Here is a 17,801-nt window from a genome sequence, read left to right on the forward strand (position 1 = left end):
AGGTGAAAAATAACCCTCTTCTAAAGTTGGTATCACTGCCACAACCTGGGTAAAATGACTGTCAGGAAGAAGCAGCATGTAGGAGCCCTTAATCGCATGTGCATTGTGCTTATGTCTGTTTATTTTTCTGTTTGTGTGATTTTTAGGGGGAGCTGGAGCGTCAGCTTCTTCAGGCGAATCCCATTCTGGAATCCTTTGGGAATGCAAAGACAGTGAAAAATGACAACTCCTCACGCTTTGTGAGTTTTCTCTTTTCTCTTTAGAATTTGTAAATCTGGATTACTGTTTATGAATAAATTCCTTTTTTTTAAGGTATTTATCTAATTATTATTAGAAGCTTTCTTTGTTCTCTTTCCTCTGTATATTTGGGTTCTCTTACAGTGCTTTCTGTGTTGTGTGTGGGTCACTGAAGATAAATCCTCACTGGCTCTTGGCAAAACTTGCTTTAATTTTATCTAGTGGCTAACCATCCTTGAATGGTGTGACAGTGTTTATAGTATAACAAATAAAGCTATGCCATAGAGCTAAACTGTGGCTTGTGTGCACAAATTACTGCTGAACTACTATAAAGTATGAAAGAGTATGTTATCAACATGGTTATATCTATATGTAGCCTTCTTGTCAATAGCTATGACTTGATCAATTGATTGTTTAAAGAGAACATCCTCAACATTTAAAAAAGCACAAAACTTGCGTATAAAAACCTCTGTAAATTTCCATATCCTTCTGTCTGATTCACTGAAGGAAATTAAAAAAGACAGTATGAATTACTCTCAAGGTGTTGGGCTCTCTTGTAGCTGGTTGATGTTTTTGTTGGGTCAGTGCCTTCTGTTCACATACCGTTTCAGTGGCAGATAACCACTTTTGATGTGTTCCATTTATTTTAAAAATAGTGGTGGAGCTTGGGGTGAATAGCTCTTTACCACTTCTTAAAACTTCCTTTCCTTTGAAGGAAAAAAAAAGCCATCTCCTGTTTCAGGGGAAAGATGTTTTTAGTACAACTTTAAAACTGTATAGGAGGTATTAAATCTTTTTTTTTTTTTTTTTTCTTGTGAGAGCAAAACTAAAATTTACAGAACAAATGAAGGATTTCTTGGCTGCCTTGATGTTTTAACAGTTGCTTGGATTTATAATGTATGAACTCAGCTCCAGTGATAAGGACTCTGGAAAACTGTATGACTAAATCCTTTAGCTTTTGCAATCGAGAAGGGAGAGCAGAGTATGGTAGAAATGCAACTTTGATAATTTTATAGCCACATTATTTACAATATTGCTTGATGCTTATATATGTTGGGTGTAGGATTTATAGTATCAACAGGTTTCACTGTGCAATAATTCTACTTTGTTACACGTCTTGAATCCATCAAAGACTGTACTAATTTAATGAGGATCCTTTTTTCCCTAAAAGATGTTAGCATCTGGTTTGTATTATATTGAAGTCTGCATTGCCATCATGAACATAATCACTCAGATGGCTCCAGCTCTATTTTTATAAAGGAGCAAGTATAATGTACTCCAGATGGTGTCATCCCATGCAGAAGAAATAATCTTTAGTAACAACCATTTTAAAACCTGACTTAAAAATATACATATATCCTCCCACAAAGCGAGAAGTGCTGTTGTTCAGTCCATACAGGCTCGACAGTCTTCACCATGCAGCATGAGGATGCCAGCCTGTTCCCTACTTGCTGATAAAACCAGATAGGACTGAAATAAGGCTGGTGTCAAATGGATTTTTTCCTTTTTTCTTCTACCAGAAGCAGTGTTCTCTTGTGTTTCAGGAAGTAGTCTCTAGTTTGCAGTGTACAGGAGAGTGGGCTTGCTGGGTTCATATTGCAGAGCTAAATGCTTCCTTCTGATGTGGTTTTTACAAAACCACATACTTAGTGCTATAATGATAGTGTAAACTGAATGCAGTTATTAATGACCACCACTACGTTCTCTAGCTGATAAATTAAAGATTTCATAGCAAGATTTGTCAGTGCTATCTAAAAGGATGTATAAATATTTTGCTTTTAAGATGATGGATTAGATAAGTAATTTCTCTAGTATAGACTTCAGTGGTGACTGAACTGTGAAGGGGGCCTGTGTCCCCTCTCCTGATGTGTCAAATCGTATGACGACTGCATCTTCTCTCAATGATTTTTGTTCACGGAACTGGTAACTTTACAGCAGAATTTAGGTAACTTTAAAGGGTGAAACAGAGTAAAGTGGTTCTGAATTGTGTCAGACAAAGCCGCTGACTAGACCTTATGTAATGCTTCATAATTTTTTTTTTTCACATGTAACATGGCGGATTCGAGCCATGTCATTCTAAGAAGGCTCGGTGGTACCTGGTCTAGGTAAAAAGTTGTCAGCTGCCGTTCTTGACATGCTAGTGCTGACACATGTGTTGTATATCTAGTCTATGGGCTGAATTTCAGTAACAGGTCAGTTTGTTCTTTGCGACAGTTACAGCTTTCTGGAGTTGTTACTGAGCAAAAAGTACAAATGCTTCAGTTACAAGCTGAGCTTAGTGTTCTGTTTCTTCATATTGAGTTCAAGTGCTGGTCCCTGACGAGGCATGCTTGAAAACAAGCTTGTGCCTTGGCACAGTCATTTTAGTGCCATTGGCTTTCCAACCAAACTGCAGATTAAACAGTAGGGAGTAACCATTGAAGCTAACTTAAGAGTATCCCACCAGTTTTCTTGAAACTTGGAGAAATCACTTTGAGTTGAAGATGTACAACCACAGTCACAGAGCTTGGCTTTGCTTTGCTCTGAAACGTAAGAGTCAAGGTAAGGCTGGTAGGTAGGTTGTACCTTTCTCTGGATTCACTGGTGTGGCTGAGGGGAGAAACTTGGTGGCTTTGTGTACACAAATCTTTTTTACATGCATGGGCTTTGTCAGGGAAGTCAGGGAGGGTAGGGTGTTCTGAGAAGCAGCTGCAATAGCTCAAATAATTGCAGCAACTTTTATGGGTGTGAGTCTGCAGCATGGCAGTATAACCCCCAATACACGTTTTGTAGGTTGGGCCATTGTTAGAGTGCGTATGTTCTACAAGCTTGTAGACTGAAATATTTAATATGAAAATAGATAGAATGGGTCTGCCAAACAGAAATTTGGTTGAACATACTAATAGCACTAATTAGTCAGACTTGAGCTAAGTGGGGATTTGGATACTGATTGTAAGAGCGCTTTCAGAAGACCTCTGCAAAAGATATTAGTAGGCAGCTTTGTGCAAACATCATCAGAAGTGTTCAGACAGTTGTTAGCAAACTGCTGTGATGCTCCCTGATCTCCGAAACCTATTGGTATGAGGATAGAGGGCTGTAGCAATTGGATGCAGTGAAAATGGAGAGCCTCGTGTAGTCAAGGGGTATTCCCACAGGTTTCTTCATGTGTTTGCAACCAAGGGAATACCTAACAGTTTCACGAGCACAAACCTGAAATACAGTAATGGTGCTGTTAAGAATGGTCCAACTCCATGCCAGAGCCTGTTGTCCTGATGGGAACGTTTGTGGCCAAGTGACAGATCAGATTGGGGAACTGATGCGACTTAAAGCTGGTATAATATACCCACTTGCAACCACTTTCTTTCCAAGAGCTGCTCTACATATGAGAAGTGTGATCTTTATTTGGTCCTTTGTAGAGAAAAGGAGGTAATGGGGAAGAAACGGATATATGGTGTTTCTCAGTCCTTTCTTTACCAGCTGTTAGAAGAGAGAAGCCCTGTAGATAGCAGCCGTCCTGGTTTTGGAAATGGAAGTAGAAGTGTGGTGGTCTGGGGTGGGCAGCACACTGAGATTCAGGATTGCTGCAGATAAAGCACCTTTAGGCACCCATAAGTTTCCTATAGAAATATGCACCCTTCACATCCCACTGGTGCTTTCAACCTCAGACAGCATGTTTGGTCAATGTGAGAAATTGAGCTACACTTTCCGAAAAGGTTTTGGTAAGTCTGGATTACAAGCATAACTCGAATACTAGTTTTTTAATCTTTAGAAAGTATTTGTGTGCAGTGTAACATGTTCTATTGAAATGATGGCTGAGCGCATTGAAGGGAAAAGATTTCATTTGAACTTATGTGAAATGCTTGTTACATGAATGCAAGTAGGATTATGTTTTTATACAGACAGCATTGTTGTCTTAAAAAAGTTTAGTAATTACAAAAAAATCTCTTTTCTTTGCAGGGCAAGTTCATTAGGATTAACTTTGATGTTACTGGTTATATTGTTGGGGCCAACATTGAGACATGTATCCTCCTTCGTGCCACATCACTGTAAAATGCAGGTTTCCCGGTTGTTTTGCTTTTAACCCTCTAATTCATTGGAATGCAGTGAAAGGTTACCACATTCCTGCATTCCTTTGACATCATCCATCTCTTCCTTTGTTTCAAAATAGCTGATCAAATATCACAAAATCAGTGTGCTTCCTCATGCTTAAAATGGGATACTCAAAAAATTTAGCTCTCTGAAGCCTGCTGGATTTTCAGACTTAAAACCAGTGTATGTTAAATAGAGAAACCATTTAAAATGTGCTTGCTTTATGAGCATTTATAGAAAAAAAACTGCCTTCCTAATCAGCAGCTGAACTACTGTATTTTGCCAAAAGCTTGATTTTGCTCTCATCAGCACTGCGGGAGCAGCCTCTGCCTGGAAGGAGGTGATGCTCCTTATAAAGTGATAGAGCTGGAAGTGCTGGGGCACCTTCTGTTTTCTTAGGCCTCCCAGATACCAGCGTGGGCTCAATAATATGAGATCTATTAGCAATTAATACTGAAGCCTAATTCAGTTTTATCTTTAAGGTTCATTTTCACTTACGGCTTAAGAACAAGTAAAAATATTTGCACTGAAAGCCCTTCTCTAAAGTTGTTTTCTTTTTACTAAAAATGTGTATGTAACTCTTTAGTTTGTTTATCCTTTTTTCTGGGGGAGTAGCAAGAGGGTGATCATAACATTATGAAATCGGAAGAAGCCTTAGTAACCAGTATCATGTGAGTGTTAATCATAATGCTGCAGTTAAACTTTCATTCTGTTGCTATGAGAGAAACTGCTTAATTTTAAGTGCATTGAATGTTTGGAACTGTCACAAAAGATAATTTCCCAATAAGGCTGGGAAAGATCTATAGTTATTCAAAATATGCTTTGACGGTAAATGATTTTTTCATTCAGTACAGCACAGGAATGAAGGCAGTTTTTGCTTTTGCAGAAGTTTATAGGAGTTGTTTTGCCTAGAGCTTTGTGAAAACAGCAGGAATTAACTCTTGGGGAATTTTTTTTCTTCATCACAAGAAGTCACCCTTGTAACCTCTGCCATTAAGTCCCTGCCCCACATTTGGTTTTATTTCTTGATATTCCATATTGTAAAACTTCATAACATTACAGCTTGTGGCAGCTTATTAGACGCTATCTGCTGCACAAATTGAATTTGGGAGCTGTTTAAAGGCAGTGCAGATTGTATGTAAAAATGCATTACTTGAAAGAAATGGCAAATGCACTTTAGATGATAAAGTACTTTGAGTTGAGGACCTGCAGGGTTTTTGGTGTTAAGAGTTCGGCTATGACCTTAATATAAGCAGTGATTGAGAAAGAATGGCCAGCTCCCCCGCTCAGTTGAACTTTAGCTGATCCATTGCAGACAATTGTCAGCTGCATGTAGCAGGGAAATGCAGTCAACATCCAAGAAATAAGGTTGCTGAAATTAAAAATGGGTTTCTACCAGTCTGAATTTTAACTCTCTTATTTAAAGTTACTGAGAGGTCATATTGCACATAGTCCTGTCGTTGCTATTACATTTCTGTTTGGTCTTAAAGCCTGCTTTGAAAGTTTTGTTTGCATTGGACATTTTTAACCAAACATTGTAGAAGATCCTTGACTACTTATAATCAGACTTGTTGGAAAAGTCTCGCGCTGTTCGTCAGGCTAAAGATGAGCGGACATTTCATATCTTCTATCAACTACTAGCAGGAGCAGGAGAACACCTGAAGTGTAAGTTGAGAATCTCATTTTGTAAACTTCTTGCTTCTGTGTGCTGTTTGTTATTTCAGTGTTAACACAGTTGTGTTTGAACTACTCGTTGGTCTTTATTCTTTGGTCTTGAAACAGTGAGTTTTGAAAGAAGAATGGAAAGCCACGTGGCTTTAGTTTGAAATAACTTCTGTGTTTTATCAAGCGTGCTGTCAAGCAACTGATGCATTTTAAGCAAACGGCTCCTACGTGACAAAGTGCAGTTTGGGCAGTCTCTGGCTGGGAATCACTGGAGTGAAACTACAGGGCTCCCAGCTGATAAATAACGAACCTGGTCAGCAGTGACAGCCGTATCTATCCTGGACTGTGCCTTCAAGCTGAGCAGAAAAACAGCCATTTTACGAAAACATAATGAAATCCTGTGGCTTTCTTCAGCTGTTGCAGTCCTGTGTTGGTTATCTTCTACTCTTCCTGCCTCCCCCCAGCCCTTAGTAACTGGGAATTTCTGTTAGGTTGTGATAAGTGAAATTATATGAAGGTACAGACTTCAGAGAATTGATCTACTTTTTCTCCTCCTGTAGATGAACTGGTGTTTAGCTTCTTTCATGTGGTAATCATCAATACCTAACTCCATTTCTGCCTGTTTCTGTTACTTTTCAATGGGGATACTTCTTTTAGGATATCGCAGATAGGGATTTGAGTTTTCGCTAGATCTAAGTCGGTTAACGTTCCATTTACATAATATATTGAAGAGCTAATGTAGGTTGCTAGAGATAGAGATTCTGGGAATCTGACTTCAGCCTCTAAGACACGCTCATATTTTTACAGTTTCAGAAGCTGGCGTATAATGGCTTGTAGCCATATTTGAGGGATGGATTTCGTAAAGCATAGTTTGTGCATTTAGTGAGAACAGAGTACAGGTGTGAACAGCATTTCTTTAGCTTATTTTTCTGTCTCTTTCCCTTCCCCCCAATACAGCTGACTTGCTGCTTGAAGGATTTAACAATTACAGATTTTTATCTAATGGTTACATCCCCATTCCTGGGCAACAAGACAAGGATAACTTTCAGGAGACTATGGAAGCCATGCATATCATGGGATTTTCACACGATGAGATCTTGTGTAAGTTACTGAATCTTTTGGATTTTTCAAGTATACTTTTTTCTCTTGTGCACATGCATTTGCTAACTTAATGTCACCAGATTTAATGTTGCTTCAGTGTCTTTGACAGCCTGCAGCAAGTGTTTGCTTCACATGAGCTAGAGTTTTTAAAGCCATTTGCCCCAAAAGTACGGTACAAACTTTATTTCCTTTCTAAACTTGTACTCTGAATTCGAAAGTGACGTGACACAAGTAACAGAAAAATAATTTATTAAGCTGATCAGTCTTCAATTAAACTGTTGCATATGTCATTTGTTAACACAGCAATGCTGAAAGTGGTGTCTTCAGTGCTACAATTTGGAAATATTTCCTTTAAGAAGGAGAGAAACACCGATCAGGCTTCTATGCCAGAGAATACTGGTAAGCTGGTCACATTTGTATGGCTTCCTTTAACCTGCGCTGTAGTTTTCTTCCTGCCGTTTGTTCAGTGCATATCTTTAAAAGTTCTGAGCAGTCTTCTGAGCTTCCTTGACAGCATTCTGTGCCAAAAAGAGGCCATGACTGTTGCGGTGTAGCCAACAGGCAATTATTAAAACTCCTAATCCATTCTCATAATGCAGACAAATTTAAGGATCCTTCAACAGAATTTATGGTGTTTGCATTGCTTGTAAACTTTGAATAAATATTTCAGTTGTAGCCTTGTTTATTGCTATCTACAAAGACTTAAACACTAGGAAAAAGTGCACGCTTAAATCGGTTTGTTTTCTTTGGTTCTTGACAGCAGTTTTCTTGCCAATGGTAAGAGCCCTGGAGGCAAGCACAACTTCCATAGCGAAATGGCTGAACATAAGAATGCTGTATTTGGAAAAATCTGATTTCTGAAGTGGGATGGTGGTGTGACTGAGATTTAATTTATCAGTTAGTACCTGCAGTGCAATCAGCGTTTTGAGGAGTATATTTCTTCACAAAATGAAATAGCTGCTGAAGCAATTGCAGGTTTTTAACGGAGTACTTCAGTGCCAGCCTTTTAAATGCTCTTATGGAAAGTTGGCTTTGAGAATTGGCATCGGTGGAAAGAGCAGTAAAAACCACCATTCACAGGACCTGCCGCACATGCACAACTCAGATTCTTGTCTGCGTCTCGTTAACTGTCCTACATTGCTGTGTGTGTCGGGTGCTTGCAATGTCCAAGACTTGCCATTTCTGAGGGTGGTGGCCGGCTGCCTGAAGTGCTCCAGCAAGCAGGTGTGGGTTAAAGATCAATAGCCATTGACTTGGCATTTGGCTGGCCGTTGCCACTGAGGCTTGCAGTGAGGGGAGGAAAAAAGGTTGGCTGAAGGATTATTTTTTGGGGTTTCTAGTACCAGCTTAGACAACTCAACTGAGTCATTGTCTGTTTAGAAGATGTGATGTAGAAAGATACAAATGATTCTTACTTCCTGGATATCTTGATTTTTGTTCTATTACCATTGTTTTTTAGACCCTCTTCTTTAAAAACCATAGTATAGTATCCGTTACACCACATTACCAAGCTGATGCTCATGGCTACTTAATATTTTCAAGTTGTTGTTTGTTTGTTTCTGGTTTTTCTTTTTTAAAGATCCTGACAGCACTTGCTACTTAAAGCTTACAATTGTTAAGTGTTGTCTGATGTGCTGATATGTGTTTTTATACTCAAAGCACAGAAATGCGCCTTTATGTAGCTGAAGTGAAGGGAGTGCTCCGTTTGTGATGCTACCCTGATTTTACTGATAAAGTTGTGTGTTGATTCATGAATGCTTCTAATGAATATATGTCCAGACGGAGAATCTCACCATTAGGAGCTAGCAGTGGTGTATTGAATACCAGCCGAAAAAGAATCATAAATGCAGAGGAAGTTCTTATACATTGGTGTAAAATCTATTTTTCCAATACTGATTTGAAAAAACAGCTTTTTTCATTTTGACAGTAAAAAAGGAAGCTGTCAGATTACAAAGATAAGGGGTTAAAGTACGTACTGGATAGTGTGGAGGGCTTCCTGCTAAAGGGCAGCACTTACCCAGACCTAAAAATACCTTTAGCGTCACTTTCATTTTTAGAAGTATGGAATCATAAACACCTAACCTACTGGAAAACTGATTTAGAAAAGGGGATTGATGCAGCAAGAATACGTAATGATGGTGTGGGTAACGTGTTATTTCAAATAATGAGCGTGACACCGGGAGAGTTCATGCTGTTTAAAGAAGTGTGCTGGTGTTTGCATTGTTATTCTATATAAAACATTAAAAATCCACAACATATTTTGATACAGTCTGTAATGGAAGCGTTACACTGGCATACCTGCCTAAATTGAAGCAGATTTTAAGCAACCTTCAGTATGATGGAGTTTGGTGTTTGATGTGCCCATACTGTGTTTTGTTTGGTTTTTTTTCTGGAGATGAGAGAATGAACGCTCCCTTTTAAAGTAACAAAATGAGCACTTGTACATGGGCTATGGACTCTTACGTGATCTCCCTGCAGTTTCATGAGATCTAGTGTTTTCTGCACTCCCCTAAGGAAATTCAGCGTTGTGCTTCTGCAGAGGCTTCCATCAGCCCTTGGGCCGGAGGCCCTGCAGGCACGAGCTGTGTGATAGGGTCAGTCTGTCCACAGGACAGAAGTGCATCTCCTAACTGCTGTTTTGAATGGCAGTTCAATTTTTAAGCTGGCACATGACAGCCTTTGTCAGTAGCTTGTTTCACCCGTGTTGCTAGCTGCTGTGGAGGATTTAAGTGCTTCCATTTATTTTGATCTCCAGTCGCACAGAAACTCTGCCATCTACTGGGAATGAATGTAATGGAGTTCACCCGGGCCATACTGACACCACGCATCAAAGTTGGTAGAGACTACGTTCAGAAAGCCCAGACCAAAGAACAAGTAAGTTTTGGTGCTTTAAAGGTGAAGTGAAACTGTGTATCATCCTGATTGGCTGTTAATAAAGAAAATTGGGATTGTGTACTGCCACTGGCTTTGTTTAAGGAAACCTTGCCCTTTCCTTGACCTTCTGCTGGGTCCATCCTTCAATGTCATTGTTGTACGTATCAGACACACAGGGAGCTTTTTTTTTATGGAACAGGTTAAAAAACAAATTTTCATAACATTAATCAAACTATGTATTGTGTCTACTGCTTATTTTCATTCCTCAGTGCTATTAAGTCCATTAATTTCTGTTACTTATTTGTGATAACATCCGTCTCTGTGTTCTTTTGATGACTTTCTCCAGGGTAAATAATTTTTTCTGTTTGGATTTTCAGGCAGACTTTGCAGTGGAAGCTTTGGCAAAGGCCACCTATGAACGTCTCTTCCGCTGGCTTGTTCACCGCATTAATAAAGCTTTGGACAGGACCAAACGACAGGGAGCGTCTTTTATTGGAATTCTGGATATTGCTGGATTTGAAATCTTTGAGGTACTTCAAAACACTGCTAATCAGATTTTTAATGTGTGCTCAGGACTAACTGTAGAGACACTTCATGCAAGGCTGCAGGAGGGTTTTCTTTTGCAGCATGCAACACTTAGAAAACCCTAAATTACAGTGCCAAAAAGTTATGCTTCAATCTAAATAAGTTTTTATACGTGATGGTATTTTCTACTATGTGTAAGTTTAATTACATATAACAAGGAACATAAGAGATTTGTGTAATGCATTTTTCAATCTTGTTTACATTGTATTTGAACGTTACAGAGTTTTGGAGAATTGCCTTGTAAGGTCAAATTTTTGACTTTCAGATATGTGACAAATTCTGTTGCTGATTTATTCTTGCTTGCTAATGTTATTCTTGTAGTTGAACTCCTTTGAGCAACTCTGCATTAACTACACGAATGAGAAGCTTCAGCAGTTATTTAACCACACGATGTTTATCCTGGAGCAAGAGGAGTACCAACGAGAGGGTATAGAGTGGAATTTCATTGACTTTGGACTGGATCTGCAGCCCTGCATTGACTTAATCGAAAGACCTGTAAGTCTGTGCATTAATAATGCTCTAAGGAGAAGAGGTTAGACTTCTGAGTTTTTCTTTTACTGTCTGCATATTGTCACAAAAAGTGAATTAATTTGAATGCTGAAGTCCAAAGTCTAAAATAGTGTGTATTAGTAAAAGGATTTATCCTTACAGGAGTTTGCCCAGACTTTAGGGTAGAACACTGAGCTAAAGATATGAAGCTACTATTTTTATACTTTTTTCCCCCTAGTACTAATGATGTGTCTTTAATCCTGTCACTTTCATATTAAACCATGCCATTGTGGCTCAGTTAGAAAGCTTTACAAGACTTACAGTGAACTTTTTTTTTTTTTGTTTGAGATCAATAGCAAAATTCCCGAAACTTCCTTTGGAGTAGAATTTTCCCCATAAATCTACCTTGCAAATAGGAAAACAGTATCTTAAGGGTTGTTTTAGTCGCTCTGCTTTTAACATATTCCTCTGGTTGCTTAGTATCTGGAAGCTAAGAGGGCTTCAAAGCAGGAGGCCCTGGTGCAGGAGATGAAAGATCATCATTCCTGAAGGTTACCTTTCTTCACACCTCAGAACTATGCTGTCAAAATCATTTTATGACCTTTTAAATTAAACCTTGAGCGTTGTGGTTACTACTCTCTAAATTTTCATGTGTGTATTCTAGAATGCACGTAAGCTGCCAATGATGCTGTGTGTCCTGAAGAGCAGGAAAGCTCATGAGCTGTGTTCTTGTTTTTCTTTAGAGCAGGGAAAGGGCAATCTTGCTTCAGTTATTAAAGGTTTGCACTTTGTGTGTATAACTTAGAAAGTTCTGCCTTCTTGGAAGGTAAAAATCTCTGCCAAAAAACCTCAGGGGCTAAGTGTGGATGCTTTCAGCATGCTGATATTTAGGTGAATATCCTGAAATGCATCAACTTACTTGATTTTTTTTTTTCTTTAAAGCAACTGCCATTATCTTCATAATTGTGCTGTAAATATGATGCCATGTAGCAGACACATAGAAATACCTCTCTTCAAATGTGTAAACTTTACATTCACTAGAAACTTTTGAAGTATAAATCATTATAAACCTTGTTTTTTCGAACGCTTTCCTGTGTACATCAGTGTCTTCTCTGAGGGAAATGATCCTGTCAAACAATTCTACAGCTGTAAAATACAGACATTGGTTGTTCCCTACTTCACTTAAAGAATAAACAGACCTTGAAACGAAATGCTTAAATTATATGGAAAGAGAGGGAGTATATGAAACTATGCTGGCTGCTCAGGTTAAGCCTGCTGAATCTTTGGATGCTGCTGCTGCATATCAACACAGGGCTGAGCAAGGGGAGGCTCAGTGGCTGCCACAGTAGGACTGAGTGGCTGAGAGGGATCATTTTCTTGAGTTTAGCCCACACTAAAGCATGACATTAACTACTGTGCAAATGTGGATGAACTGTTGTGTACGTACATGTCACAGAAATATTTGTGGGGGTCATCTATTCCAGTCCCTGCTCAAAGCAAGGCTGTAGGCAGCACTAGATCAGGTCTGTCATGTCTGGCTCTGTACACATTGGAATGAGTTGGTTGGAACCAGTCATAATGTCCTTCATTGACCTGGACTCCCCCACAGCTTTTAATTTAAATCAAATTGGAATCAGTTTAGATAACTTACTATGGCATTCAATGCTGTGCTTTAAATAATAATTTCTTAAAAATAGATATATTAAATATTAACAGAAATTAAATCCAACTGAATTTCAGGCAAATCCTCCTGGTGTGTTAGCATTACTGGATGAAGAATGCTGGTTCCCTAAAGCTACTGACAAGACATTTGTGGAAAAATTGGTCCAAGAACAAGGAACCCACTCCAAGTTCCAAAAGCCAAGACAGCTAAAGGACAAAGCAGACTTCTGCATTATTCACTATGCAGGGAAGGTAAGGTTAAATGTTAAATACTTGATTAGAAATGTTGCTTTTGGGAAAGTACTAAGCAGTATAGCTATCAAATTTAGAGATACTTGTGCAGGAGGGTGACCTTGTTTAATTTTGTTGAACATGTTCAGGAGAGCTCTGATGGAACTTGTTACCCAACAGGCAGAACTGAAAAATATAAATTAACATCAAATTAAGCAAGTATTTCAGTTTCCTTTAATTTTGTTGTCAGGTCTTACAGGTGAGGGTTTTTTCAGGACTCTATTTTAAGGAATCTTTTCTGAATACCAGTGTTTCCAAGTTGGTAGTAGTGCTTGAAGCAGGGCTGTGTCAGTGTGCCATCTTCACTTTTATCTCCTTGGTTCACGTAAGACTTTCTGTTTATCACATTTTGTAGGTAAGCTGATGCCTTTTCATTTCTACTGTTAGTTTAATTGTTCAGTCTCCCGCTAAAGGGGACAGAGCTCAGGTGCATTGTGAACAGGCCCATGAAATAACTACAATTCTTGTGTTTTTGTGGATCCTTTGTGATCACCAGGTCTATTCTATAGGGCCATGCTATGTAATTAGTTTCATAAGGAGTTAAAACTTAATCCTAGTACCAGGTTTTGTCCTGATATTTAGAAGAAACAGGCTGTGTGAATGATTAAGAACTATCCTTTAATTTTCATTTAAAGTACTAATGGTTTGTTGTTATTTATTTGTTGATGTGAGTACTGGGTAATTGTAGCAAAAAGTGAACTAAAGATATTAATACATTGTATTGTATCAATATTTACAACAGTTAATTCAGAAATACTGAAATCATCACTGTTACTGCAGTTAACAGTAGGTTACTTTTAGGTAATCAAAATGAAGTAAAACAGCTTTGTGCCTGACTGCTAGGAAGTAGGTGTTCTGAAGGACGGTTTACTTCTGCCAAACTGAGTGGGCATTTCTGGAATAGTGGCATTGCATATTTTCCTCTTACAGAAGGCATTTTTCAGTTTTTGATCAGAATGTGTATTCCTTTAAAACTATAATTATTTGTAAAAGTGCATTTTTTATGCAATTACTAAGATAATGATCTGATTTGGTTTTGGGTGCTGGAAGCCTTTAACTGTGGCTTTCCTTCCAAAGCCCTTATTTAAAAATAGAAAACTTTCAGTTTGGTTGAAGCAAAAACATGCTAGTCTATATAGAGGTTTTGTTGGACTTGGGGAATTTTAGGGCTCTCTTTTGGGGTTGGGATGAATCCTGTGTTAGTAACATTGAGTTTTCAACTGCTGAGCCATATTTTAACTGCAAACCACAGAACTGGTTCTTTCACAATAAAAGCTTTGCTTGTTTTCTTTGTAGAACAAGGTGTTTAAGTATAACTGCTATGGTGAAATTAAAAAAATTCATGCTTCAGCACATCCTTAATTTACTCTCTAGTAATTTAGATAAAGTAATTAGAATCTACGCTAGAGTTGTTTTTACACCTTCACAGTGAATGTGAAGCCTTATTTCGGCAATAACATTAGGCTGAAAATGTATACCAGCTATTAGTAAGCAAACAGATTGCAAAATTTTTAAGAAAAACTCCCATTTACTTTTTTGAAAGAATAATAACTTTTTGTGGCACTTGTGCCTCCTTAAAACAGGTCAAACTAACTCATACCAAGCATCAAGAAGGAAATAGGAGGAAAACATCACTATAGTATTCTGAAAGCTTTTTTTTGGTGCTTTTGAATTTAAACCTAAAGCTGGTAGTCCATCTGATCATGTGCAACGTGGCTGCTTTACAGGTAGACTACAAGGCAGATGAGTGGTTGATGAAGAATATGGACCCCCTGAATGACAATGTGGCTACGCTCTTGCACCAGTCTTCCGATAAATTTGTTGCAGAGCTTTGGAAGGATGGTAAGAGATCATGCTCTGAGCACACAAGTTGTTAGCGATTTTACCTTGCTGGATGAGTTCGGGTTTTCTTGTGCTTGTTCCCTCCTCACCCTCCACCTCTACGTTGTAAATATCAACATTTTCTTTATTGTTTAGCACTGAAAGTACAAGGAAGCTGGGTTGCACCTGTGGTCCCTTGCACATGTACCATTTCTGAGTAGCAGCTTCTCATGTTCATTATTTGAACTGATACTCACTTACTTGTTACCCTGTGTCAAATTTCATGTAGAATATTGTCCAAAACTCTTAGTTGAACTTGCTGCAGTGAAGTCCTGAATGTAAACAGCTGTAGTGGTTCTTGCTGTTAATAAAATGTTGTCTTTTGTGAGCACCAGCATAGTTGTTTCATGTGCAGTGGTGGGTGATAGCCTGGAAATCTGCATCTCCTAAAATAAAATTAATTAACAGCCATACTAGTGCTTAGATATTGCATATTAAAATCAAATGCAATATATTCTTACTTTAAGCGTACACTGTTGATGTGCAAGTAAACTAGCTAAACAGCTTAAAGTATTTTTCAACATTTCTACCAAAATACTCTAAAAAGCAGAAATAGCCAAATAAATACTTAGCAGGGACTTTTCTGTTCTAGTTTTTAACATCACATACCTACATGCCACAGTAAATAAATCTTGTAGTTTCTTATTCAAGGATGAAATTAAGCTTGTTATATAGATGGTGCTGTAGGTTAATACCGAGTTTCCCTCTTACTTGGTTCAGCTACAGAGAGCAGTTTTATTGAATATATAAGGAACTTTTTGGTTGGGGATCTGCTTCTTCCCTTTTGAGTACACGCACAGAAGCAAAAGTGTTTTGGTCCAAATATTCAAAACCTGCTTCCACAGATAATCGAAATGTGCATGGAATATGTTGTGGCCTAATTGCTTTTGTAGCACAGTTAAGTCTGTTTGCAATTGATAAACCTGTTCTGTATACTAACTGAAGTGTCTTGTGTATCTGCTCTTCTGTCTTTCTGTTTTTGCTGTTTCTCTGCCTTAGAGATTCAGAATATTCAGAGAGCCTGTTTCTATGACAATATTACTGGTCTTCATGATCCACCAGGTGAATGGATGTAAAAACAGTAGGCCTACTAAAGGCAGGGCTGTTGTATCTACAGGAAAACCATTTTTGCTCGTAGGCTTGCATGAACTTTTTCATTTCATGCTAAACTTAGGTATACCTCCACAAGGCAAATGGTCTCTTGAGTGCATACCTATTCAGTTGCTGCTGCATACATATAACATCTCTATTTTATGCATTGCATTTAAGCATTGCAGGTAAAAAGGTTTGTTGCTTCCTAGTTCCATGTTGGGATATAGAATTGCTTCTTAAGTGATAATCCTGGTATCTCCAAGCATTTGAGAGAATGCATAAGCTTTGTAACACTATCAAGCTTCTTTCTGCAGTCCGACATTGACAAAACTCTGGAACACTTTAGAACGTGGATATATTTTTGGGGAGGAGAGCTGAGGAATGTATTGAAGTATCAGGATAAGTGCTGCAGTTGTAGTGTGGGGGTAGTAAGTGAAACAAACTTCTTCCAGACTTGTGGAAATTGTTCTGTTCTTTAAAAACCTCTTAATTGTAATATATCCCTTTGCAGAGGCTGCACATATTTTTTTACTTATTGAAAAATCAACTAATCCACTTATTTGGAATATCTTTTTGTAGATGCTTTAGACATTTTATCCAGCCTCTTCTTCATCCTTCTTGGATTGCTCTCCCCAAGTCTGTGTGTTTGTGAAGGTTGTGCCTTTGAAGTTTTGATCTTTGCTTGGGTATCTCCCACTACTCATGATACATCACATACCTGAGGAAGCTAGTGGTGTTTCCTGAAGTAATTACTAGAGGGCTTGCATTCAGAGGCTTTAGCCAACGTATGATTGTCCAGTCCTGCTGTTCAATGACTGCTCTTAACCTATAGGGAAAGCTTACATATAACTTTAATAATCCTCTTTGAAACATCAATAACCAGCTTAAAGCTGGAGGACAGAGAGGAGCAAAACAAAAGATGCACAATTATCAGATATATGTAAAAAAGTTTTACAAGTACGTGGCCAAACAAAGTTGAATGGTGTCCAGTCATTAGTGGTGTCAGGTCGGTGCATGTTTCTATTATTTACAAGCTGTTATGTTCATCTTTTGTAAGACTGATTGCTAATTTCTATCCCATTTCTGGTGTAGAACTGAATTCTGCTTTAATATTTGGGATATGTTCTTATGAACAGCTTACCACCTACTTACCCTTCTAATTTTAATAAGCCTCTTAAATTCTTTTGTTCAAAACTGTGGAGGATCTGGGCTCTGCTTTATACTACATGGAAGACCTAGAAGTGATTATTCAAACTTGTTGCCCTGTATTTTTCTGCTTTTAATTTTCCTTTTTTTTTTTTCATAGTCCTTTGAAAACCAGTTGAGTACAAGAATGAAATAAAATGTTACTTATTTGTCATATACAAAACTAATTCTGGTAGCAAAGCATAATTCCCTGTGCTTTGGTTTGAATGAATTTGAAGATAACATCACAAAATATAAATGGTAGCTACATATAGTTGCTTATTTCTGGCTGGCTAGCTTGGATTTCATGGAGAACCAACGTATGTTGTGTATTTGCTCAGTACTAAGAAGTGCCGACTAATTATTAAGGTGTTAAGCCACCTGTGTATTTTTTGAGTTGTTTAAATAATTGTTGACATGCACATGGAATCACATTCATGGTTTTGGCCTAAAAGGTTTTAATAACAGCAGTCAGATTTCTAATTTGTGCTTCTGAAGAAGAAATCATAGAGATCCTTACCCAAAATGTTCAAAAAATCAAAGAAAAAAATAATCTCTGTTCTGATGCTTCATGTCAGCTTTGAAGCACTTTGATGTGCAGTTTTCCTGTTTTGAAGCATGTCTTTTGGCTAGAGAGGTCCTTTCAGTTTTGTATAAAACTTGGAGGAATT

General features: G+C 38.1%; 1 protein-coding gene across 2 annotated transcripts in view; it reads left to right on the forward strand.

The window, feature by feature from the left end:
- The window catches only part of MYH10 (myosin heavy chain 10), a 100,382-nt gene that overhangs the window by 58,429 nt on the left and 24,152 nt on the right, over positions 1-17,801 (forward strand). For both annotated transcript variants that reach the window (XM_055794254.1, XM_055794253.1), the window contains 10 exons: positions 147-239; positions 4,174-4,237; positions 5,872-5,970; positions 6,928-7,071; positions 7,375-7,470; positions 9,827-9,945; positions 10,323-10,475; positions 10,852-11,025; positions 12,760-12,933; positions 14,700-14,814. In XM_055794254.1, coding sequence (XP_055650229.1) covers positions 147-239; positions 4,174-4,237; positions 5,872-5,970; positions 6,928-7,071; positions 7,375-7,470; positions 9,827-9,945; positions 10,323-10,475; positions 10,852-11,025; positions 12,760-12,933; positions 14,700-14,814 — 1,231 coding nt within the window. The remainder of the gene's footprint in view (positions 1-146; positions 240-4,173; positions 4,238-5,871; positions 5,971-6,927; positions 7,072-7,374; positions 7,471-9,826; positions 9,946-10,322; positions 10,476-10,851; positions 11,026-12,759; positions 12,934-14,699; positions 14,815-17,801) is intronic.

The sequence above is a fragment of the Falco peregrinus genome, chromosome 2, assembly GCF_023634155.1.
Source record: "Falco peregrinus isolate bFalPer1 chromosome 2, bFalPer1.pri, whole genome shotgun sequence".
Lineage (NCBI taxonomy): Eukaryota > Metazoa > Chordata > Aves > Falconiformes > Falconidae > Falco > Falco peregrinus.